Source organism: Solanum dulcamara, chromosome 6, assembly GCF_947179165.1.
Source record: "Solanum dulcamara chromosome 6, daSolDulc1.2, whole genome shotgun sequence".
NCBI classification, from domain to species: domain Eukaryota; kingdom Viridiplantae; phylum Streptophyta; class Magnoliopsida; order Solanales; family Solanaceae; genus Solanum; species Solanum dulcamara.
Window position 1 is genome coordinate 70,016,455 of NC_077242.1, and position 27,892 is coordinate 70,044,346.

Here is a 27,892-nt window from a genome sequence, read left to right on the forward strand (position 1 = left end):
CGCCGGTTGATGATCTCTAGTACCTGTATTTGCATCATGAAACGATGCAGGCCAAATGACGTCAGTACATAGAATGTACGAGTTTGTAAAATGGCCGAATGAAACAACATCAGAAGAAACCAAATCAACTCGGGAATCTCAACTCAGAAAGAAATACAACTCAACAAGCGTCCTAAGTCTAAGCAAGAATATAGTTTAGACGGGACCAAATCATATACAAATCAACTCAATCCAACTCAGAGTACTACTAAGACCTATGCGGGAGTTTCTCTTATCCGACAACCATCACTTATGAGCCAGTGATAGTACAACAAACCGACGTTGTTGCCGCGTCCATTCATACTTTGTCAGGGTATGAACAAATCAACCAATCATGGATCCAATCCAACCAAGTCCTATAATGTCAGGACAATAATTTTGGGGAAGCATCCGACTTTAATAGTTCAATCCCCTCCTACGTTTGGTGACGTAGTTATTGGGTTCGAGTATGGACTATACTCTTGCCCAATTCGGTGTTCGATATTCCTCCCAAGATTCAATGCTCATAAAACTCCATCCGATCAACTCAACCAAATCATATCGACAAGTCTCATTTACAACCTTGTCAACTCATCAACTCTATCACAATCAAACCTCTCCCAATCATACAATCCGATCAATCCCAATCATATATTTTTAGAGTAGATTAAATATGCATTTATAACAATATACAAATCTATCCAATCGTTCCTCTATTCGTTTAACAAATCTTTTGGGACTCATCACAACTCCAAGGTTTTAATTTAACTATTCAAGATAAACAACATATTTAAAAAAATTAGCATTTTTGTCATAATCCACATAGTCAAGAAAATCAATAAAGCATGTTTAACAACCCATCTCCATCGACTCATGCTAACAAGAAGATTTTAGGAATTTCTTAGCTCAACAACATCAACATAATATACATTAATTAAATAAGTGACAAGACTCATTTGAACATAAACCTACCAAGAACTCCATTCTTATGGACCTTTAACCTCAAAGAAAGTATAGGTCACATGGGTGGACTCAACCCATGTTTTGAGTAGCCTTACATACCTTAGTGAAGACTTGAAGAAAACCTTGATGTTGGGTCGTCAATGGAAAGCTTGAATCTTGAAGCTCTTGGAGGCACTTCTTGTTGGAGAAGGATTTGGAGAAGAAAAAAAAGAGAGGGAAATTTTCTAGGGCTCTTAGAGAGAGAGAGAGGCTAAAAATATGGTCCAAAAACGTCCCAAGGCTGTATATATATAATTTGGAGAAATACCCAAATTGCCCTTTCTCCGAAATCTGGAAAATAGGCCAAAAACACTCTTGGCGCGATAGTGGCTCGTCGCGCCACTGCGGCGCCAAGTCGAATTTAGGCTTAAAAACCCTGCAGCCCAATAGTGGCGCGTCGCGCCAGGGACCAAACTACTGAGGCTATTTTATAGCGCGATAGTGGCGCGTCGCGCCCTTACAGCGCCAAGCCCAAGTTTTCTGGGTTCTGGAAAATAGGCTTGAAAACCCTGCACATCTCGCAGTGGTGCACCGCGCCAGGGACCAAACTACTGAGGCTTGTTCCTAACGCGATAGTGGCGCGACGTACTACTGCGGCGCCAAGCCCAGATTTCCAGCAATTGCAACCCAGACCTGAAATTCCTGCCGTGCTAGTTCGTCTTAGGATCGTCATATCTTTTGACTCCAAACTCCAAAAATTACATTCTTGGTGGCGTTGGAAAGAATACTCGACGACCTTTAATTTAATAGGTCGTGGGCCACCCAGATTGTCGTCTTTCAAAAGATAGGGTCGTTAGAAGTCGACCCCTTATACGAACTCATCCTAAAACTTAGCCACGATGAATCTTTTGGACTTAGCTTGGTCCTAGGGGTCCTTTGTGACCCCATATCACCTCTAACATTTTTTAATTTCTCAGAGACTCATTTTAACTCATGCATATGCTCCATAATCGAGTTCGACCCTATACGTATACAAGAAAAGTCTAAATCTTAGGGAATTTTTTTTGGGGGGTGTTACAGTAGATGTGATTGGCCAGAATGGCAAAAGGCAATTCAATTAGAATTAGACTCACTTGCTAAATGTGAGGTTTTGAACCTGTAGTCCAAACCCTTGAAGATGTAAAACTAGTTCGCTATAAATGAGTTTTTGTGCGAAAACAAAATGAAAGAAATGAAATTGTAAGATACAAGGCACGCCTTGTTGCACAAGGATTCTCTCAAAGACCTGGGGTCAACTATGAAGAAACATATTCATCTGTTATGGATAGAATAACTTTTCGATATCTCATCATTTTAGCTATACATAAAAATCTTGAAATACATGTAATGGATGTAGTTATAGCTTACCTTTATTGTTCACTTGATAATGAAATTTACATAAAAATTCCAGAAGGATTAAAATTGCATGAAGCATGTACTAAGTCTTGAAAGATGTACTCAATCAAATTACAAAGATCATTATATGGTCTGAAACAATCAGGGCGTATGTGGTATAATCACCTTAGTAAAGATTATATAAATGATGTCATTTGTTCATGTGTTTTTATTAAGAAAATGGAATCAGAGTTTGTTATACTCATGTTTATGTTGATGACATAAATATCATTGGAACACTTGAAGAGGTCCAAAAGACGATTGAATATTTCAAAAAAGAATTTGAGATGAAAGACCTTAGAAAGACCAAACTTTGTCTGGGTCTACAAATTGAATATTTAGCAGACGGGGTCTTTGTCCACCAATATGCCTACACTGAGAAAATCTTAAAATGATTTTACATGGACAAAGTACGTTCATTAAGTACTCAAATGGTTGTTCAATCACTTTAAGTGGAAAAGATCCATTTTGACCTCCAGAAGAGAATGAAGAACTTCTTGATCCTAAAGTACCATATCTTAGTGCTATTGGTGTACTTATGTATCTTGCTAACGTAATCAGACATGATATAAATTTTTCTGTTAATTTGTTGTTAAGGTATAGTTTATCCCCAACGTGAAGACATTCGAAATGTAAAATGCATATTTTACGATATCTAAAAGGTACCATTCATATGTGTTTGTTTTATACTAACAAAGGCTATACAGACCTTATTGGTTATGCAGATGCAGGTTATTTATTAGATCCACATAAAGCTCGATCTCAAACATGCTATCTATTTACATACAGAGGAACTGCTATATCATGGCGATCTACAAAGCAATCTATTGTTGTTACTTCTTCAAATCATGCTGAAATAATAGCAATTCATGAAGCAAGTAGAAAATGTGTGTGGTTAAGATCGATGATATAGTTCATCAAAGAAAGATGCGGCCTGAAAAATGATGTCAAAGTACCCACAGTTATATTCGAAGACAATGCCGCGTGCATAGCTCAATTGAAAGGTGGCTTCATAAAAGGAGACAGAACGAAACATATTTCACCAAAATTATTCTTCACACATGATCTTCGAAAGAATGGTGATATTGATGTACAACAAGTTCGTTCGAGTGATAATCTTGCAGATTTATTCACAACGACATTACCAACATCAACTTTTGAGAAGCTAAGATATAAGATTGGAATGCTTCGTCTCCAAAATATTAAATGAAGTTTTCATCGGGGGGAGTAAAATACGCGTTGTACTCTTTTTTCCTTAACCAATGTTTTGTCCCACTAGGTTTTCCTGGTAAGGTTTTTAATGAGACAATACTCAAGGCGTATTACTAGATGTGTGTACTCTTTTTCCTTCATTATGCATTTTCCCACTGATTTTTCCTAGTAAAGTTTTTAACAAGACACATTACACGTAGACATTTAAGGAGGAGTGTTATGTTGCATTTCGCTTTATGTTGCATTTCGCTTTCTCCTTTATCTTCATAACAAGTGGATGTTCCACTTTCTAATGGGACCCACTAATAGCAAATTGCATTTTGTTTTCTCCCTTATCTTTTGATATACTTGACTATAAATAGCCATGTATCTTGTGTAAATAAAAATACGAATACAAAATTTCTCTCTATTCTCTTTTTCTCTTACTATTTTTTATTAATTTGATCCCAAAATAAATATCAAAATATCGAGTGAAAAAAAATTAATTACTTAACGGACTAATTAAGATCGGTGTGAATTAAAGGCATTTATAACTTATTTACAACTGATTAATCTATCTTTTGGGTCACACTTGAAAAAACTCAACTAAAACAAGGGACAAGACAATTTCTAATTTATTCATCAATTTGAATTATATACATATTTAATTTATGATAGTAAATTAGTTATTATAATTTTTACTAATATCAATTAATGCTTATCATACAAATATACGCAAAATTATTTTGTAAATGATTGTGTAAATATTTTTTCCTTCATTATATTAAACTTTAACACTCTTCCTTCCTCATTCATTCCTAGTTCATCCACCATGACCCCAAAATAACTCAGGGAAAGACAAATAATAATCATCATCATTAATATCACAAATGTAAATTGAAATTTTTTCCCTTCATCAAAATGATGAAGATTATATAATAAACAAAATTATTATTTACTATTTTTCTTAAATAATTATAATTAATTATTTTCCTGATATTCAAACTTCAAATTTTATTAGCTTTTGTGTATTAAATACTTTTCCATGTTAAATCAATAAAATCAACAATTAAGAATATTATTTTATTCTCTAGATACGGAGTACAACTTTAATTTTTTTTTAAAATTTAAGTTTTAAATTCAAAGCCCTCACCAGATCCCACGTTGTGGGATTTCACTGAATTGTTGTTGTTGTAAGCTTTAAATTCAAATAAAAAAAACCCTAATTAGTTTAGAAAAACTTTTTATAAAAGTACCTAATAATGAACCTAACACGATCAGTTAGACTTAACCACAACCGCTAAAGTTTACTCACAACTCTACGATGTTATCAATTGTCTAGTTTTAGGGACTTTATATTAATTTGATTCTCGATTTAATTTCAAGCTAAATTATGATATTTGACACTCTAATTTATAAATTTGATCATATGTTTTTTGTTTTACTGTGTTATGTGTGGATTTTTTTTAGGATTTGTTTTTTCTCATGTAGTTAGTATCAACTGCAATATTTAATAATAATTAAAAAAAGCTTCTATGTTAACATCTCTTTATTTCAAAATTTGATTTCCGTTCCTATGGGTTGAGTTATTTTCATCCCTCATTTATATTCTCTCATAAGTTGGATCCTATTTTTTCTTCTTAAATTTTAACAAAAAACAACAACAACAACAACAACCCAGTGAAATTTTAACAAACAAATTAGCATAAAAATGAGAAATTTCTATATAACAAAATATTATAATTAATAAAAAGTACAAACAAATTATATGTGTAAAATGTAGAAAAGTTATTATTAATAATCGATATATCTTATTAATTATTTTGTGTTCATTTTTATTAATAAATTCCGAAGGATACATGTTTTGAAAAATATTTATTCTCTAATTTAATCAAATATGTGAATAAAAATATTTAACGAAAACATTTATTTTCTTTGTTAAATTTCATATACTTAAATGTGTAAAAACTTCTTATTTTTATTTTTAATTTACTTTTTAATATATTTAGCTACGGATAAACCTCATAGGAGGTGGAAGCATAGGATTTCTATAATATGGGGAGTAAAATTGTTTGATTCAAGAATACAGTGGGTGTGTATGAAATTGAATTGTATTATAGGGATGTATAGTTCAATTAACACAATATTTTTTTAAAGGACAGATCCCTGAATTTCATCATCATTGATTCCCTTTTGGGAAATTTCCAAACTTAGAGCAAAAAATCAGTGGCAGACAGAAATATAATCTTACATTGAAGGTTAAAATTATCATTTCACTTCACACAACTAAGAGATTGATTTACCAGCAGATAGGAAGGTGGAGGGTCCATGTTGTGCAGTACTACGATGTTTTTAAATTTTGAATATTTTTTTTTTTAATAAGAAGCATTTTTTTTGAATAAAGTTTTATGTAGTACAAGTTCAGAATAATCCTATTTTAATGTGAATATTAGCTATCAGATTTTTTAAAAAAAAAAAAAGAAAGAAAGGTGGAGGGTCCTTTTTCAGTTTTCTACTTTTTTCCTTTTTTTATTTCTAAGTTTTCCTCTTTAAACCTTTTGCCCTCAGCAAACAAAACCACCAAAGACCACCATATATACCCCCACCCCACTCCACCCCACGCCACCCCCTTTACCCCTTTTACTCAAACCCCACACCCACCAACACTACTACTACCTTCCCATATCTCAAATCCCATGTTAAACAGACTGGTTTCTTGATCCACCAGCATGTTACTACTTGCTATTCCCAACTCATTTTCTTCCTCAGGTACCCTTCACATTTTCTTGGTTTTCTTGGAATGACACAAAAGTTTTCAACTTTGTGATCTATTTCTTCTGTTTTGTGCATTAATCTTTTTGTTGGAAATGTGAGAGTGTGGGGGTGTTTTTGTTTTCTTGATTTAGAACAAGGGTTGTTGATTTTCAGTATTTCTATACATGGTATGTTGTTTTGTTATTTTTATCCATTCTGCTGATTTGGGGTTTTCTTGGATCCAGATTTGGGACTTTCTTTGTGTGTAAAAAATGGAATCTTTTATTTGAGTTTTTGTACATTTTGTCACTGATCTTTCACATTGTGCTGCTTACTGCAGTTGGGTTGCTGGATTTGTCTGCTTTTCTTTGTTTCTTTGTTTTGGATCTATGTACCTCTTTGTTGGTACTTGTTGTGTGAACACCCACCACATGGTAAGTTTAAGGATGTTACTAGTTTACTAGGGTTATTCAAGAAAGCCTTTTAATAGAACTGATTGAGTGAGATTTCCTTCAGATTTGATGGTTTCCATAAATGCATATGAGATGATTGCAATTTGGAAAAAGATATACAGATCTTTGGGTTATGACTACTGTTTAATACTGCTTCTCTATTGCATAATGGCTCACAACATCTTCAGATCTCTGTGCATTTTCCTACACCTCATACTTGTTAGTTATTTTCTCTTTCTCGCTAGTCTGAGTTGGAAAATAGTTAATTTGCCTAAAAAATAACTCTCTTTAGTATTGGAATGAAATGAACTTGGATAGGGCCGATTGGATACAGAGGATTTATAGCTGAGCCCAATTGATTATTGACTGAGGTATAGTTGGTTGATATTTTGGTCATAGGAACCCCCTGCTGGAGCAGTGTTCCACTAGCATGTGCTTTTGTTGTCTATATTGGAGATTGTGCTATTGAGATAGATCTGTTTGTGATACCCATATTGGAGTGGATACATGTTGTGCTAAGTCCGGAGTATTTAAATTTGAACTTAAGCTTGATATACAAAAGACTGATCATAGCCTTTGGTGCTTCTTGTATTTGTTTCTCAATGTGATGAGATGCTTATATGGGCACTTCTGTTGAATAGGTATAACGTTACTATTGTAATTGGTCCTTTGAGGTGGTTTTTAGAGCCTGTTATCAAGTTTCTATTCTTGGGCGTTAAAGAATAAGAACTGCTGTGTACGTGCATTGCTATTGGGCATCTGTTGATAGCTTTGTTGGCATAATGGGTTCTCGATTCCCGTCTCATAAGTTGAGCGGTGGCCTTTATGTATCTGGCCGGCCTGAGCAACCAAAAGAAAAGACTCCAACTATGAGTTCAGTTGCCATGCCTTATACTGGTGGTGATATCAAAAAGTCCGGTGAGCTTGGAAAAATGTTTGATATCCCAACTGGGTCACGGAAATCTGGACCTATTAGCAATGCCCCAACAAGAACAGGATCATTTGGTGGTGCTAATTCTCATTCAAGTCAACTGAATTCAATTAATCGCATGACTTCTGCTGGCGGTACTGGATCTGTTTCTCTGAAAAAGACCAACTCTGGGCCTCTAAATAAACATGGGGAGCCTATGAAGAAGTCGTCTGGTCCCCAAGCTGGAGGGGCTGCTTCCCGCCAAAATTCTGGCCCTCTTCCCCCAGTTCTCCCTACCACAGGTCTGATTACATCTGGTCCCATATCTTCGGGTCCACTCAATTCATCTGGTGCTCCGCGGAAGGTCTCAGGTCCATTGGATTCCACAGGCTCAATCAAGCTACAGAATGCTTCTATTCTTAATAACCAGGCTGTTACTCGTCTAAGCCACGGTGAAGAGTATTCCTTCCGCAAGAGCTTCCCGAAGGCAATACTTTGGTCTATAATTCTTCTATTTGTGATGGGATTTATTGCTGGTGGATTTATTCTTGGAGCTGTTCACAATACCATTCTTCTTGTCGTTGTTGCTATCCTCTTTATCATTGTTGCTGCGGTATTCGCATGGAATACTTGTTATGGAAGAAGTGCTATTGTTGGTTTCATTTCTCAGTACCCTGATGCCGAGCTTAGAACTGCAAAAGACGGCCAATTTGTTAAAGTTTCTGGGGTATGTTTTTTTTTTGATAATGTAAAATTCATTTTTCACATCTTCGTTGTCACTATTCCTATTCTATTTTCTCATGGAAATAGCTGTTGATATTCCCAGTTTGTTATTGCCCATCCTCCCTTTTCTAAAATCCAGATCATGTGGTTTAGGATCTTTTAGTATAGTATTAATCGTCACAACTCAAAGTATTGTTTTTGTTTAGTTCACAGGTGTTGAGGTTGCAGATAGGTTAGTGGTGAATTCTAGACAATATTACTCACTTGAATATTATGGTTTCTATATTCTAATGATACTGCTTATCATAGTCAGACACACACATTTAGGTATTATCATTATCAGTGTAATAAAATTTTTCCTATGAGTATACACAAATATTTTGGAAAAGAAATCGAAGAGCTAAAAGTATGGGATCATAGGATTTTAAAATTCTGGGATGTGCAATTTCGTCAGTTACAACAACAATAACATGCCCAGTATAATCCCACAAGAGGGGGAGGGTTAGAGTGGACACAGACCTTACCCCTACCTTGGAAGGTATAGAGGCTGTTTCCGGTAGACCCTCGGCTCAAGGAAAAGCATATCAAAGCAGGTACTAAGCAAAGCATGGCAAAGCATTCTGTAAAAAAAAGGAATAATAACTATAACAAAATAGTGTGATACAGTGATAATCAAAATACTAGAAATAGTAGATAGTAACATAAATCGGAGGACAAGAAAGATAGTTTTTGGTCAATGGAGACTTAAAAGAAGCATATCAAAGCAGATACTAACAAAAGCATGGCAAAGCATTCTGAAAAAAAAGAAGAAGGAATAGTAACTATAACAAATTAGTGCGATAATCAAAATACTAGAAATAGTAGGTAGTAACAGAAAATCGGAGGACAAGAAAGATAGTTTTTGGTCAATGGAGACTTAAAAAGAAAACAACTGTAAAATTTGTCATGTCCGTTATGCACCTTTTACCTTTGATATGTATAGATAAAGCATTTACTAGAGAAGAGACTGTTACACTGTAGGGCAAACATTTCTACTTGATATCTAGGACAATTATAGTTGGAGTCAATTCTGTGCTCTATTTCTATAACTTTCTCCTTTTACAGCTTTAGTGTAGGTCAGCTCAGCTCCTTAAAAATTTATAAAATGCTCTTGCAAGTTGCAAGTATAATGTTTGTAACTTGAATTTACTAATGTTGTTGTTCTTTGCATTTTCCAAGATTCTTACCTTGTCTGGGAACTCTCCGGATATCAAGTCTTAACTTTTGCTTTATGGTTTTGCAGGTAGTTACATGCGGAAATGTCCCTCTGGAATCTGCATTTCAGAAGGTTTCTAGATGCGTTTATACATCCACTAGCTTATACGAATACCGGGGTTGGGATTCAAAAGCTGCCAATCCAGAACATCGTCGTTTCACTTGGGGTCTTCGTTCACTGGAGGTGAGGAGATTTAACACACATTTCTATTCATTTGGAAATACCTTTTTATGGGTGGTCAGTTGGGACGAACCAATGTTGTCATGCAGCTGCATTCTCCCTCCCTTTGTAGTTCATGATGACGGAATCCTATGATTTCTATACGTATATTTCCTAGATTTCCACCCACTTTTGTTTGTATTTTCATGGCCTACATTTTGTACAAAGCAAGTCCGAAGGAGCATGCAATTTCCCCTATGAAGTAAAATGGGAAAGAAGAATGTGTTCGAGGACTGAACGTAGTTTTAGCTGGTATTATTCTCTTGTGCATAGAAACACGTTTAAGATACCTGAAGCATTGCAGGTTCCGTGATATAAGCACCTAGAAGTAAGTTTATGAGATTTATGATGTTTGAATAATTAGGGGATTAAGTAGACTACATATGAGAGCTGAGTTGAGTTTACTCAGGCTGAAGGTTTTGGGGAAAATTAATGTGTCTGAATGGGATATGCAAGAAAAAAGATCTTTCGAGGTAGTAATGATCTCCGAACAGTGAGATTATATTATTTTATTTGTGGTGTCTGACTTCTTTGACAGGGGCATTTCCTTTCTCTACTAAGCAAAAACTCAGAAATGTTTTTGAATCTAGTTGAATTAGGGAAATTAAAATCAGCAGTAATATGAGATGAGAAATTAAGGAACCACCTCACTTGCACCTTCTAAGTGAGCAAAGTAATAGAAGCTTCTATGACTCAAAATAAACACTTCTACTCGCTCTATCTAGGCAGAGTATCAAAAGTACTAAAGTAGCATAGATACATGACCTACACAGTAATTTGTCACCTAACAAAGAGAGTCCAGCTTAGGCGACTTCCTATTTCTTGATTTCAATGAAGTAGGTCTCAAAATATAAAACAGGACTCCAAGACCTTGCATAAAGAGCACTTGACACCCAAGGGTAGCTTAGTGGTCAACGAAGTGGAGAGAACCATGAGGCATGAGGTTTGAGGTTCAAATTCCAATAGAGACAAAAATACTAGTGATTTCTTCCCATCTGTTCTAAGCCTCGGTGGACAGAGCTACCTAGAACTTGTTACTAGTTGAGATGTAGAAGCAAAAAAAAAGCGTAGGCTGATCATCCAACACCATTGGAGGTGATAGGTATCTCATGGAATTAGTTGAGGTGCGCGCGAACTGGCCCAGACACCACACTTATGAAGAAAAAGGTCACTTATCTGGATTTCCTGCAAGCATGTTTCTGAATGGCATCTTACAAAGAAATTTTGACTCGAAAAGCTTGACAATTTATGAATCCGACGACTCAGTATTTTTTCTCCAATGAATTTCTCGTGTTGATCTTCATCAATAATAACCTATCATGTTGATCATGTAATGAAGCAAACATATGGTTACAGTAAAACTGAAGGCTTTATATGCTTCCTTTCTTTCCTTCTTTTTGCAGAGGCATGTTACTGATTTCTACATCTCTGACTTCCAATCTGGATTAAGAGCATTGGTGAAAACTGGATATGGTGCAAGAGTAACCCCTTATGTTGACGAATCTGTTGTTGTGGACATCAATCCATCAAATAAGGACATGTCCCCAGATTTTATCAGGTGGCTAGCTTCCAGAAAACTATCTAGCGATGACAGAATTATGCGATTGAAAGAAGGGTATGATTTTAAACAATTGTGCTTCCACTGTTTTACAACTGTCAATTGCATAATAATATCTAGACGCAGAGACCCCCGCCCTATATGGTCTTTGTGAAAGTGTAGTGTCACTCCTGACTCTTTTCTCATCTTAAATTTACGAACAGGTATATAAAAGAAGGTAGCACGGTCAGTGTGATGGGAGTTGTCCAAAGAAATGATAATGTCCTAATGATTGTTCCTCCTCCAGAGCCGTTTTCAACAGGATGTCAGTGGGCTAAATGCATTCTTCCAGCCAGTCTCGATGGCATTGTACTGAGATGTGAGGACAGTTCAAAGACTGATGTCATTCCGGTGTAATAGCCGTTTAACAGATGAAGGCTCTACTGTTTTGGTATGGAACTTGTTGCAAAATCCTCTTTCAGTAGTAGTGAGGATGGCGTCTCCACTCGGTTAACCAGGTGTATAGTTTGTCAATCCTATTTTTTGCTTCTTTTTTCCTTTTGCCTGTTATGGTGTTGGTGTGATTATTATAATAGAGGAAACATGTTGATTAATGAGGATTTTTGAGAGAGTTCTTATGGTTAGAGAACTTTTATATAGTTTTATTCATGTATGTCCTGGTAAAAAAAAACAAGATATGTTTATTTGATTTGATGATTTTTTTTTGTGGCCTCTTAGCCACTTTCAAGGCTTTTCTTGCAATGAACACACTCCCACATGCAGAAATATGTTGTTGCTTCCTAGTTGCTTATTAAAAGTTTGATGCTTTTGAAGTCCAGACGCGTTTTTTTTTTTTTAAAAAAAAAAACATTAAGACAACTTTGATACCATTGGGGTTTGATGCTAGAACAAGCTTAGTGCCATGCCCCTTGCCAAGCGGGAGTTTTGTGCAATGGACTGTCCTCTCTTGGAGTTTGATGCTAGATCAAGCTTAGCGTACTGGACCGTCATTTGTTGGAGTTTGATGCTTGATCAAGCTTCGTGCATTAGGCCCCATGCATAGTGGGAGCTTGGTGCAATGGACTGCCCTCTCTTGGACTTTGATGTTATATCAAGCTTAGTGCACCAGGCTCGGTGCATAGTGAGAGTTTTGTGCACTGGACTATCCTTCCTGGAGTTTGATGGTAGATCAAGCTTAATGTACTAGATTTCGTGTCTAGTGGAAGCTTAGTACACTAAATTGACATTTTTTTGGGACTGACCAAGTATTTCTGACTTCCACATACTATGTATATGATTTTCAATCGACCAAAATCACAATTTCTTTTTGACTACTTTTGTCTCAAACTACTTGATTGTCTGTTTATAAAGGGTTTTATCGAAGACGTGAGAAAATAACAAATATTTTTTGCTTTTAACCTTGCAACGCAAAAGAAATAGGAATAGACTAAAGATGTATTTTAAATTTAAAATAACAATAAAAAAATTCGTCAATTTTTGAACAAATTAAAATTGGAATAGAAAACTAATCAAGTTTATCATAACAAAGATTTCTTAAATGTGGACTGAATTTCTTAGCAAAATTAGAAACTAATTGATCAGGAGTTCCTTTCAATTGGTTAGAATCTGTTATTTAAATGAAATTAAATCTCGGAGAATCATATTACATTGTATATCGGAAATTTCTTTAAAATCTCTTCTTTTTACCTGCCACTAGCATATATACCCACGCAATGCGCTGATCGTTTCAAAGAAAAAGAGCAAACAGAGATAATTGAGACCCAAAAATCGAGGTCATGATGACATACATTCCAAATCCCATTTCAATGTGTAAGATGAAAAGTAAAATCATAAGAGACTCCCAAGGAAAATCAGGCCACGAATAAACACAAAATAAAGGACAACAATGAAATTATCTCAAAACCTGGTGTCATAAGTTTAAGAGCATCTAAGTACAAAGTTGAGTCTGAATACACAGTGTAAGTCTCTGAATATAAAAAAGACTGTAAACGAAAGATGGACTAGCCGCGATCTCACCACTGATCCGATGATGAAGTATCTGTTAGAATCAACTACCACGCTGGACGCCCTAGCTAGTATCTGCATAAAAAAAGGATACACAAGTAGGGGTGAGTACAATCCACATGTACTCACTAGCTTTAACCGACTGAGTATAAGGAGTTAATCAAAAACTACGAAATAAACTAAGGAACGCTTCCACCTGCACGCAGAAAAGTCCCACTCCGGCTATGCTCCCGTCAATTTATATAAAATGGCGCGAATAAAGTAAATGCGTAATTACAGTTCAATACCATAATTAAACAGATAGAAAAAATATCAAAGGTATCAACAATGCAACGCATTATGATGATGCAATAATATAATGGTACGGTGGGATCAAGGCTGTCGCACAACCTGTCGTATACACCTGCCGAGCTGTGCTACCAAGCAAGACCCATGGGGGTCTCGCAGGTCATATATCTCGTCACAATCTCAATGTATCAATTACCTCACCACCCAACTCATGGCCAAGGACTCATGATGCTAATATCTTATTCGCTTGCCACCTACTCGTGGCCAAGGATATATGAAAGGTGTCACATTTTCTTTCTCAAAAAGGGTTTTCACAATTTCCAACTTCCCCATGATCAATGATAATATGAATGAGGATGAATGCATTTACAACATATAAGGCATGAAAGTAATAATCAACTCAACATGTAATAAAAGGTTCAAAGTTCTCAAAACTTAACATAAGCATAATTTTCATCCTCAATAGCCCGTAATGGAAAGAAAATACATCAAATTAAGTGTTCACCCCTCTCTCAACAGTATCTCAATACTCAGGCATGCTCAAGACCCTCAATTTAACCCCTTAGACAGGCATTACAAGTCAAATAACATCTTCACATCTCTACTAAGTTAAGTCATAGATTACACAGTCTCAATCATACATAAAATATTACATAAGGCCCCCACACGGGCTACACAATACATATAAGCCCCCATACGGGCATCACAATATAAGTTATCAATCTTAAACTACAATTCAACCCCATTCCAAAGTCTAGAACATAGAATTTGACTAATTACCCCAACTCAGCCTCAAGAAGGATAGCCAAACCTATCTCAATTGCCGAAACCGCACTCGACTGTTCTACCGGACGAACAACCTTTGAATTCAACTCCCGAAATGATAACCTACTATCAAGATGTAACAACCCCTAAAATGTTGTATGTCGGTATTTCAATTCTCAATAAAAATAATACAGCCTCTGTATTTTAGGCATAACTTTTCATAGGTTGGTCCAAATTAGGTGATTTAAATTTTAGAAGATTCGGAGTATAAGTAGATCAAATAAATTATTCTTTGCAAGATATAGTGCTGTGACGGAATTGAGTATTTATAGAAGAAAATTCATATCTCACTGTATGTTGCTCCAAATTGGTTGATTCTTGAACGATATGAAACTAGACTTCCATAACTACAATTCTTATGAAGACACCAAATCCTAATAAGGAATTTATCGTATTCAAATGCAGCTCCGAAAAAGAGTATTCTGTTAAAAAGAACTCATCTTACCTACCATGGAAAGATCTAGATACATTTGACATCATTCATGACATAAATTGTCCTCCATTTAACATCATCCATGACATCAATATATTCCATTAAATTTTCAGATTTTCTTTATAATTATTTTATTTATTGTTAGGTTCCTCTTTCTTACCTATAAATACCCACCTTATTTCCTCATTTTATTCATCAAGCTTTCTTAAGCACTTCTTCTCTCTATATACTTCTTCTCAAATATAGTTTTAGTTTTAGTAGTATAAAAATACTACTCCGGTGATTCTTATACTCTGGGTAGTACACAAAACGCTCTGGTGAGAAGAAAGGCTAGGGGTCCAAGAGTGTTCCAATTCGGAGTAAACCTTCGAATTTAAGGTATGTAAGACTTTCATAGCATTGGATTGAGTTCGTCCATGAGCCCAATATTTAAATTCATTATAATTGAGTTATAGTTGAGTTTTATCCAAATCTTGAATTCTAAATAAATTAATTCTTCTTCTATTGAGTTTGATATATTTATGCATTAATATTATTATTATTGTTATCTCTCATATTATTGGAATTATTGTTCATGGCTACTTTCCCATGAATCCTAATTGATTTGATGTTCATGAATATTTTTACACATGTTTTGAGTAAAGATGTTGGCTTTTTATTATTTTCATTGATAAAAAGAAGTTATATGAATTAATACTATATATGTATTTTATTGAGTTTTGAAAGAGCAAAAGAGTTGAATTTGAATGAATTTGAGCAAATGATATTTTGAGCAAGATATTTTGATGAGATGTAAATGATGTTTTTGGAAGTATAATGATTGATGAACATGAAATGAGATGAGTTTGATGATTTAAATTAAAGTCCAATGAGACTAGATGATGAGTTTAATATGAGCACATATTTTTGGAGTAGTATTAAGCACCGAGTTGGGTAAGAGTTTAATTGACTCAAACCCCAGAACTACATAGCCAGCGTATGATGGAGGCTATGCCTCTTAAGTCCCCAAAAGAGGACTTTGATGAGTGGATCCAAGATGGTGATGTCCTTTACCCTGGCAAGGTATTGGATGGATGTGGCAACGACATCGCTTCGTTGTATCATCGCTAGCTCATAAGTGATGGTTGTCGGTTAGAGAAACTCCCAACTGAGTAAGCATTGCTTATTACTATTATTTTTATTATTATATTTTAAACTTGCATTACATATTCATGTTGAGATGATGTTGAGTTCTGAGCTGAGTTTTCTTGAGAGGAGTTTCTTGATATCTGTCCTTACCTTCCTGCCATTTTACATACTCGTACATTCCACGTACTGACGTCATTCGACCTGCATCGTTTTATGATGCAGATACAGGTGTTAGAGATCCTCAACAGGCGCATCGTTGAAGATCATTTCTTTTCAGCTATTTGGTGAGTCCTTCTTGTATTCGAAGGAACTCCTTATCCTTTTATTATTGTTGAGTGTGATGTTTCTTTTGAGGTAGCCATGGACATGTCATTGGCACCATCTAAGAGTATTAGAGGCTTCATAGACAGAGTCTAATGATGTAATCGGAGTAGTTCTCCTTAGAAACTACTTCTTCTAAGAATTATATATTTTTCCTTTGATTATGACAAGCCCACATTAGTATTCTTAAGTCTTCCGCTGATGAATAAATAAGAAATGAGACCAAGTGGTTCTCTCGGAAGCCAGAAATAGTTTCTGAGTGCCGGCCACGCCTAGGGTACCCTCTCGGGGCGTGACAAACTTGGTATCAGAGCACAGAGTTCAAGAGTCCTAGGGTGTCTATGAAGCCTTGTCTAGTAGAGTCTTGTTTATGGGTGTGTCGTGCACCACACTTATAATCAGGAAGCTATAGGACATTAGGAATTATTTCACTTCTTTCATAATCTGAGTTCGTGTGATAGAGTTTAACTCTATAAAAGCTTTCTTTCTAATTCGTGCGTTTACACATTTCAGACATGCCTCCTAAACGTTCAGCTAGTCAGAGGAACGCTGCCAGCACTGAGGTTTCACAGTCAGTGATGCCTCCACGGAGAACTAGGGGCCGACCTGCAAGGTCTACTGAGGTACCCCAAGTACCTACTGTTCAGACCACTCCTACTTCTGAGGAAGATTTTCGAGGAGCGATTTCTATGCTCACCCAGTTGGTGGCTGCTCGAAATAGTAGCCAGAGTTCACCAACTCCTAGCTCTAGTTATCAAGAGCCGTCTGCTGCCACGAGGATCAGAGATTTTCTGAGAATGAATCCGCTGGTCTTCACGGGTTCCAACGTTGATGTAGACCCCCAAAATTTCATTGATGAGATGTGGAAGATACTAAAAGCGATGCATACTACAGAGATCGAGGGGGTTGAGTTGGTGTCTTATCAACTCAAGGATGTGGCAAATGTCTGGTATAACCAGTGGGAAGAAAGTAGAGGTGAGGATGCAGAGCCTGCTCTTTGGGATGAGTTTGGAAGAGCATTTCTTGATAACTTCTTTCCCCAAGAGCTACGTGAAGCAAAAATTGAGGAGTTTGTGAACCTCAAGCAAGAGAGTATGACTGTGAAAGAGTATAGTTTGAAGTTTATTCAATTGTCCAAATATGCCCCAGAAATGATTCCTCGTATGAAGTCTAAGATGAGGAAGTTTGTCTCTGGCCTAGGCAAACATGTAAAGAAAGAATGTAAGGCAATGCTAATGATTTATGACATGGATTTTTCTAGATTGATGGTGTATGCTCAGCAGGTTGAGGATGACAAGAAAAAGGACCGAGAGAAACACCTAATCAAGAAGGCTAAGTCTGCTGGGCATGAGAATGAGAAGAAGCAAGAGAAGGGTAACAAGTCTTTCTTTCAGAAAAGGTCTTCCAATTATGCACCTTTCCCAACAAATGCTTTTACACCTAATACCAGGTATGATCAGAGATCGCTAAGTCACCAAAACTTTCGATCTCAGGGTTCTCAGTCCGAATTAAGTATGGCTCAAGGTTCTAGAGGGAAACCACCATGTGCTAGATGTGGGAGGCTCCATTTGGGAGAGTGTCATGTGAGCACCAATGCTTGCTACGGATGTGGAAAGACAGGTCACTTCCAGAATGAGTGTCCTTCAAAGAGGCAGGGAGATGGAAGTAGTAGAGCTCAGTTTTCTTCTGCAGCTTCACAGAATAGAGGTAATCATAGAGGTGCAACCTCACAGAATAAGCACATATTTTTGGAGAAGTATTAAGCACCGAGTTGGGTAAGAGTTTAATTGACTCAAACCCCAGAACTACATAGCCAGCGTATGATAGAGGCTATGCCTCTTAAGTCCCAAAAAGAGGACTTTGATGAGTGGATCCAAGATGGTGATGTCCTTTACCCTGGCAAGGTATTGGATGGATGTGGCAACGACATCGCTTCGTTGTATCATCGCTAGCTCATAAGTGATGGTTGTCGGTTAGAGAAACTCCCAACTGAGTAAGCATTGCTTATTACTATTATTTTTATTATTATATTTTAAACTTGCATTACATATTCATGTTGAGATGATGTTGAGTTCTGAGCTGAGTTTTCTTGAGAGGAGTTTCTTGATATCTGTCCCAACCTTCTTGCCATTTTAGAGATCCTCAATAGGCGCATCGTTGAAGATCATTTCTTTTTAGCTATTTGGTGAGTCCTTCTTATATTCGAAGGAACTCCTTATCCTTTTGTTATTGTTGAGTGTGATGTTTCTTTTGAGGTAGCCATGAACATGTCATTGGCATCATTTAAGAGTATTAGAGGCTTCATAGACAGAGTTTGATGATGTAATCGGAGTAGTTCTCCTTAGAAATTACTTCTTCTAAGAATTATCTATTTTTCCTTTGATTATGACAAGCCCACATTAGTATTCTTAAGTCTTCCGCTGATGAATAAATAGCCCACATTAGTATTCTTAAGTCTTCCGCTGATGAATAAATAGCCCACATTAGTATTCTTAAGTCTTCCGCTGATGAATAAATAAGAAATGAGACCAAGTGGTTCTCTCGGAAGCCAGAAATGGTTTCTGAGTGCCGGCCACGCCTAGGGTACCCTCTCGGGGTGTGACACAAGAATGAAATATACTCGTCATAAGAGTCCAATGACACCCATATTGATGGTTTCGGAACCGAAGGTAAACTAATTCAAAAATTGAATAATTTCTAAAAGGGTCAAATCTGAAATTTTATTAAAAAATCACGTTCTACTCATTGAGGGGAGTTTGTGGGTGAAAAACCCATAAAAATAGGCCAAGAAACAAGGTGGAAATCAATGAAACCGAATTAAAATTTAAACACTAAAACCCCCAATAATTCCCACTTAAAACTAGACTTATTCAAGGAAGGAAAATCATGGATAAATGTTGGGGAATCGAAAAAGAGACTTACCCACAAGATATTCCTCAAGAAATTTTCCCAAAATCGTCTTCTCCAAGCTCCCAATCGACAACAATGGTGGTTTTTCGGAAATGAGACTGTTTTCACGACTTAACACTGTTCACGCACAACTTGTGCATCGCGATCGCGAGCCACTTACTCTTGCGATCGCGAAGCATTGGGAAAAAGACACTTCGTGATTGCGTCCCCACCTCCCGCGATCGTGATACAGAGAGGTAAACCTTCGCAATCACGTGGAAAATCATCGCGATCACATAGAATAATAATTGGGCAGGTCGCGAATGCGAGAAATACTTCGCGAACGCTAAGAACAAAATCACCTGCACTAGAAACCATATCACAGCTGAATGCTAAGTCCAAAAATGCTCTCGATTGGACCCTTGGAAATCATTCGGGATCCGATAAAAATAAACTGAATATGCTATTACACTGAATTCAACATTTCAAACTCAATGAACTAGTCAGATTTTTAGAAAAAAATCATTTTGAACAAAATACCCTCCCAGACCCCTTATTGACCTAAAACTCAACTTTTGGCTCAAAAAAATTCAAAACGTCGATTAAGGTCCCGAAGCTCTAAGTCAATGTTCAACTAGACCAAACTCGACGTTTCAGATGCAACGGAACTGACAGAATTCTCATCCGACGCTTGGATCTCAAAACATTGACTGAACTCAAATCAATTCATTTAAAACCTCACTTTTCAACTTAAGACCTCTAATTCACATATCAACCCCAAATTTGTTTCCGACGACTCTCCTAGACCAATTTTCACATTTCGGAGCTGATGGAACTGACAAAATCCCGTTCTGAGACCCGTAGCTCTAATTGATCTCGAAAACCACTTTTTCACCTCTTAACTCTATAAAATTCAAGAATTTGCCCAATTCACTAACTATCAAGATTTTAACACATTCAACCACACAAACAGAACAAATAATACTCAGGGGCACTAATGATAGAGGTAAAATGATAATTTCGTACATATTTCTAAAAATGACCCTTAAGGTCATTACAGTACCAATCTTAACTTTAAGTTCTGATAATATTGAATAGTGCTAACAAATTAAAAATTTATACTAACACACATTAGAATAACATAAAAGAGATTGCACCACAAAATATTTTGAATTCATCTTAAAAATCAAGCCCTAATCTGACCAAAAACTAACTTAAAGGATTTTAAAACTTAAAAGATTAAACATTGAAATTGCAAACATAAATTATCAGCTTGCAATGTGACTCAAAATATCATTCAAGCCATAAGTTTTTTATGTTTTACTTCCTCTGTTTATTTTTACTTGTCCACTATTTCAAAAATAAATTTTCATTTTTAATATATTAAGAAAAGACAATTATTGTTTCCCCATGTTTTATCTTAAGCATAATTACTTGTTCTCCATATCATTTTTTAAAACCTAATACACATCAACTAATAGAGATAGTGCGATAAATAATTATGTCAATCATTAATTTCTTAATGGACATGCAAAATCCAAATATACCAAATAAAAATAAATGGTAGGAGTAAGAATTTAGGTGATGTTGAAAAATAATTGTGGATGTCCCTTGCAATCGTATTCTACTTTTCCCCTATCCACATTTTTTTATCTTCCTAAGTCTGGCTATAAATACGTCATATTCTGCAATGTAAAAAAATACACGGAAGAATACAAACACAAATATTTCTCTTCTGCTTCTCTCTTTTATTAATCTCTCTTCCTTATTTTGGTAAGTTAGTTTATTTTAAAACACGTTATCAACACGAGCTTCCATCGCTTTGAGCTATATTTTTAAGAAGGTAACAAAAGGGGTAAGAATTTTATTTTCTTAAAATGTCTAATATCTCAAAACTTGAATTTGTTGCTTGGTATTTCTGGAAAAATCTACTCATCATGGGCACTAGATGCCGAAATACATCTAGAATCGATGGGTCTGACAGACACCATCAAAGATGACAATACGATATTTAGTTAAGACCGTACCAAAGTCATAATATTTCTTCGCCACCATCTTGACGAAGGGTTAAAATTACAATATCTCACATTAAAAGACCCTCTTAAACTGTGGAAAAATTTAAAAGAAAGATATGACCACTTGAAGTTGGTCATGCTTCCACAAGCACGTCATGATTGGCTAAATCTGAGATTAATGGATTTCAAAAATATAACTGAATATAATTCTGCCTTGTTTAGAATTATAGCTCAGTTAAATTTATGCGGAGAAGAAATCACTGAGCAAGATAAACTTAAAAAGATATACTCCACATTTCTACGCGCGAATATGCTCCTACAACAGCAATATCGCAAAAAAGATTTTAAAAAATATTCTGAATTACTTTCTCACCTTCTGATTGCTGAATGCCACAACGAAGTGCTAATGAAAAAAACATGATAGTCGGTCTGTTGGTTCTTTGCCACTCCCTGAAATGAATCAGGCAAATTATAAGCAACGTGAATGAAGACATGGCCTCAGTCGTGGTCATGATCGAAGAAGAAATTATAATCATGATGCTCGGCTGACACCGAAAAATGATCAGTAGTACAAAAAGAAGAGTGAAAAGTCAGAAGCTTTACCAAAGAAAAATTTAGAAAGTATATGTCATAGATGTGGAGGTATGAGCACTGGTCGCAGACTTGCCGGTCATCAAAACGTCTGGTTTAGCTATATCAGACATCCTTGAAGAGGATAGAAAATAATCCAGAGACAAACTTTATCTCTGAAGATAATATTGAGCCTATGCATATGTATATAGTTGATTTCTTTAATTTTTCAGAAGATAATATGAATATTGATAAGTCTAATAATATTTAAATAATTTCCTTTTTTTATTTATGTGTACTAAATGATATTTCTAGTCCATGTAAATAAATAAAATTTGTGTAATGAGCCATGTATTAATTATAATATTTACTTTATTTTTTTTGAAGAAAAATATGGATATGCCTCAAATTTTATTTGGATCAATGATCAATCACGAGAATATTTGTATAATTGATAGTGGAATAACTCGTGCTATTTATAGAGACGAGAATTATTTTTCAACTTGCTTAGAAGAAAAGAAAATGTTACTACAATTTTTTGTAATTCAAAAATAATTAAAGGCTCCAAAAGAGCTACTATATTTTTGCCTAAGGGGACAAAGATTGTTATAAACGATGCACAATTCTCTTCTAAATCCCCAAGAAACTTGTTAAGTTTTAAAGATATCCGCAGAAATGAATATCATGTTAAGACACTAAATGAAATAAATACTGAATATATTGGTATAACCAAGAGTGTCTCAACCAGAAATATATTTTGGAAAAATTACCAACTTTGTTATCTGGCTTATATTATGCAAAAATTAGTGCAATTGAAGCACATTTGATCGTAAATAGGAAGGTTACTGATCTAAATACATTTGTGCTATGACATGCTCGAATAGGTTATCTTGGATCAATAATGATGAGACGAATTCTTGAAAATTCAACTGGACATTCGTTAAAGAACCTGAAAATTCTTACGAATGATGAATTTTAATGTGCTGCTTGTTATCAAGGCAAATTAGTTGCCAGACCATCAACCTTGAAGGTTGGCATCGAATCTCCTGACTTTTTAGAGCATATACATGGAGATATATGTAGACCTATTCATCCACCTAGTGAATTATTTAGATATTTTATGGTCCTAATAGATGCATCATCTGGATGGTCTCATGTGTGCCTCTTATGATCTCGCAACCTGACATTTGCGAAATTGTTAGCACAAATAATATGATAAAGGGCGCAATTCCCAAATTATTCAATTAAGGCTATTCGCCTTGATAATGCTGGAGAATTTACATCTCAAGCTTTTGATGATTATTGCTTATCAATTGGGATAAAAATTGAACATCCTGTTGTTCATGTTCATACTCAAATTGGCATTGCCAAGTCATTTATTAAGCGCCTACAATTGATAGCCAGAACTCTACTAATGAAAACAAAATTGTCGATTACTGTTTGGGGTCATGCTATCTTATATGTATCAGCACTTGTATGTCTCAGACTGACACATTATAATAAATACTCTCCATCACAATTAGTATTTGGTAATGAACCAAATATAGTCCATCTATGAATTTTTAGTTGTGCGGTATACATGCCTGTAGCACCACCATAACGTACAAAAATGGGCCCTCAATGAAGGTTGGGAATCTATGTTGGGTTTAACTCACCCTCCATAATTCGATACTTTGAATCGTTGACTGGAGACTTATTCATTTATTCGATTTGTAGATTGTCGATTTGATGAAATAACTTTTCCGCAATTAGGGGGAGAGAAAAAGGAACCCGAAAAAAAAATTGTGTGGAAAGTTTCATCACTATCTCATTTTGATTCACGTACCCGCACATATGAGCAGGAGGTCTAGAAGATCATCAACTTACTAAAAATAACAAATCAAATGCTAGATGCATTTACTGATTTGAAATGGATAACTAAGTCACATATCCCTGCAGTAAATGTGCCTATCCGGATTGATGTCCCAAAAGGACCATCTACTAGTATCATGGCTTCTGAATCCCAAACACGCCTGAAGCATGGTAGTCCATTGGATTCAAAGGATAAAAATCCTAGAAACAGAAGCGTGAGGAATAATAAAGATGATACTATAAAAGAACCTCCTTAAGAAGGTCAAAATTTGAGTAATCCTGATATTCCTGAAGAAAATAGTGAACCCAAGACTCAAGTGAATGAAGAACTTTCAATAAGTTCTACCAGTGATGAGATAAAAATTTAGATCGATAAAAAATTATGGTGGATAATGTTTTTGCATATAATGTTGCACTTAACCTCATGTAAGATAGTGAATGTCTTGAGCCTAAATCCATCGAAGAATATCGACGTAGATGTGATTAGACAGAATGACAAAAGATAATTCAATCAGAATTAGATTCACTTGCTAAACGTGAGATTTTTGGACCTGTAGTCCAAACCCTTGAAGGTGTTAAACCAGTTGTCTATAAATGAGTTTTTGTGCGAAAACTAAATGAGAGAAATGAAATTGTAAGATACAAGGCACGCCTTGTTGCACAAGAATTCTCTCAAAAATTCAAGGTTAACTATGAAGAAATATATTCACCTGTTATGGATGGAATATTTTTTTGATATCTCATCAGTTTAGCTGTACAAAAAAATCTTGAAATACATCTAATGGATGTAGTTATAGTTTACCTTTATGATTCACTTGATAATAAAATTTACATTAAAAATTCAGAAGAATTAAAATTGCATGAAGCATGTACTAAGTCTCGAAAGATGTACTCAATCAAATTGCAAAGATCATTATATGGTCTGAAACAATCAGGGTGTATGTGATATAATCACCTTAGTAAATCTTGATAAATGAAGGTTATATAAATGATGCCATTTTCCATGTGTTTTTATTATGAAAATGAAATCAGAGTTTGTTATACTCGCCGTTTATGTTGATGACATAAATATCATTGAAATACTTGAAGAGGTCCAAAAGGTGATTGAATATCTAAAGAAAGAATTTGAGATGAAAGACCTTGGAAAGACAAAACTTTGTTTAGGTTTGCAAATTAAACATTTAACAGATAAGGTCTTTTTCCACCAATCTGCCTACATTGAGAAAATCATAAAATGATTTTACATAGACAAAGCACATCCATTAAGTACTCCAATGGTTGTTCGATCACTTGAAGTGGAAAAAGATCCATTTCGACCTCCAGAAGAGGATGAAGAACTTCTTGGTCCTGAAGTACCATATCTCAGTGTTATTGATGCACTTATGTACTTTGTTAACGCAACCAGACCTGATATAATATTTTTTGTTAATTTTCTAGCAAGGTGTAGTTCATCCCCAATGCGAAGGCATTAGAACGATATCAAGCATATTTTGCGATACCTAAAGGGTACTATTGATATGAGTTTGTTTTATACTAACAAAGTCTATGCAGACCTTATTGGTTATGCAGATGTAGGTTGTTTATATTACCCACATAAAGCTCAATCTCAAACAGGCTATTTATTTACACACGGAGGAACTGTTGTATAATGACGATCTATAAAATAGTCTATTGTTGCTCTTCTTCAAATCATGCTGAAATAATAGCAAATCATGAAATAAGTAGAGAATGTGTGTGGTTGAGATTGATGATACAGTTCATCAAAGAAAGTTGCGGCCTGAAAAATAATGTCAAAGTACCCACAGTTATATTCGAAGACAATGTTGCGTGTATAGCTCAATTGAAATGTGGCTTCATAAAAGGAGACAGAACGAAACATATTTCACCAAAATTATTCTTCACACATGATCTTCGAAAGAATGGTGATATTGATGTACAACAAGTTCGTTGGAGTGATAATCTTGCAGATTTATTTACAAAGGCATTATCAACATTAACTTTTGAGAAGCTAAGATATAAAATTGGAATGCGTCATCTCCAAAATATCAAATAAAGTTTTCATCAAGGTGTAACATCTCCTAAAAACGTTGTATACGATGTTTCAATTCTTACCTAAACATTATACAACCTCTGTATTTTAGGCATAACGTTTCATAGAAATATCCAAATTGGGTGATTCAAATTTCTGAGTAACCACAAGATCATTACCTACAACTTTTGTGAATACTATATTTTATGTTTTGGAGGTTAAGTAGGTCAAATAAATTATTTTTTGTAAGGTAGGATGCTGTGACGGAAATGAGTAATTATAGAAGAAAAATCATATCTTACTGTAGGTTTATCTAAATTAGTTGATTCTTGAATAATATAAAACTAGACTTCCATATCTACAATTCTTATGAAGACACCAAATCCTAATAAGGAATTTATCTTATTTAAATGCAGCTCCGAAAAAGAGTATTCTGTTAAAAAAAACTCATCTCACCTACCATGGAAAGATCTAGATACATTTGACATCACTAATGACATAAATTGTCCTCCATTTAACATCATCCATGATATCAATATATTCTATTAAATTTTCAGATTTTTCTTTATAATTATTTTATTTATTGTTAGGTCCCTCTTTCCCACCTATAAATACCCACCTTATTTCCTCATTTTATTCATCAAGCTTTTTCAAGCAAGTCTTCTCTCTATACACTTCTTTACTCATTCTCAAATATAGTTTTAGCTCTTAGTAGTGAAGAAATACTATTCCATTGATTCATATACTCCGGATAGTACACAAAATATTCCAGCGAGGAGAAAAGCTAGGACTCAAGAGTATTCATTAAGTCTTTCGGTTCCGACTAAAGCTTCGGATTCCAGGTATGTAAGGCTTCAATGAGAGTATTCCTTCCACTCTCATGTCTAAATTATTTTGATTATATGATAAATTATGTTTATTTTCTTTAAGCTTTACTCTAAGTTATGTGGGTGTTTATCCATGGGTTCTTCCACCCATGTAGTCCAAAAACTCTTTCAATTAAGTCTCTTGATTTCAAGTAATATTTTCTTATGTTAATTCTTATTTTTACTTAATAGTATGAATCATGATTAAACTAATGATTATTGCTCTATTTTGATGTAACATAATTTCATATGTATGAATTGATGGTTTACAAGCAATTCCTCTATTTATCTATTTAAAGGTTCTTGAAATTCATGGTGGGTTGTTTAAAGCATGATTTTTAATTAATGGATTTCAAAGTATTTATGTATATTTATTTACATACATATTTACAAGTTAAAGTGATTTGAACCCACCTAATTTTACTTTATTTTTAATAAAGTTTGATTTGAAAGCTTTGACTTCAAATGAAAGTTTATGAAAGCAATATCTATGATCAAAAGGGAGTCTTATTAAATTAAAGAATGATGAAATGATATAAATGATGAATTCTTTATGCAATAAGGACAATTCTTGCATATTTGAATTATCAAATGTTTTAATGAGCTATTCTACGGAATATGATGTTTGAATTCTCAAGTTATATGCTATGAATATTTTGAAGTATTAAACTATTCCGTGGGATTGACTTACCACCGAATGAGGCATTGAGGTGGGATTCGGTAAGGGAATCCTAGTACCAACCCCTTGTCTCATTAACTATGTGCCAACATAGGAACCCTTGTAGGCTTAGGCTAATGGATCCATAAATAGCCCTTAAAGTTAAAGTTAAAGAAATGAATGAAGTTGACGGAGTTCTACCCGCCAAGTAGTCTCCCCGACCTACGTAGGGGGTTATGTTGGATTCCATGTAATAGCTCGCATGGTCTTAAATGTCGGTTATGGTTAATTTCCCACAAAATGAATGTTTTAAAGGATATATATATGATTTATTATGCATACATTAAATTATGTTCCATATTACATAAATGTTTTAATGTTTCCTCAATGTTCATGCATCCTTACATACTTAGTACATTCAAAGTACTAACGCATACTCTTTTGCCTACATGATATCACCATGTAGGGATCGGTGCTCCTTTTCGTTCTCCTCCACGTGGCTAGTTGAGACTTTGTTTGAAGACTACTTTTGGTGAGTTCCCATATTCCGGGAATAATA

At 35.1% G+C, this 27,892-nt stretch overlaps 1 protein-coding gene across 1 annotated transcript; it reads left to right on the forward strand.

Moving 5' to 3' along the window:
• Positions 1 to 6,079: 6,079 nt before the first annotated feature.
• On the forward strand, positions 6,080 to 12,221 carry LOC129891348 (uncharacterized membrane protein At1g16860-like). Its single transcript, XM_055966669.1, has 5 exons — positions 6,080 to 6,354; positions 7,433 to 8,428; positions 9,707 to 9,862; positions 11,302 to 11,513; positions 11,660 to 12,221. Exons 2-5 carry the CDS (start codon positions 7,574 to 7,576, stop codon positions 11,850 to 11,852), a joined length of 1,416 nt encoding a protein of 471 aa, XP_055822644.1. The 5' UTR covers positions 6,080 to 6,354; positions 7,433 to 7,573; the 3' UTR covers positions 11,853 to 12,221.
• Positions 12,222 to 27,892: the final 15,671 nt, after the last annotated feature.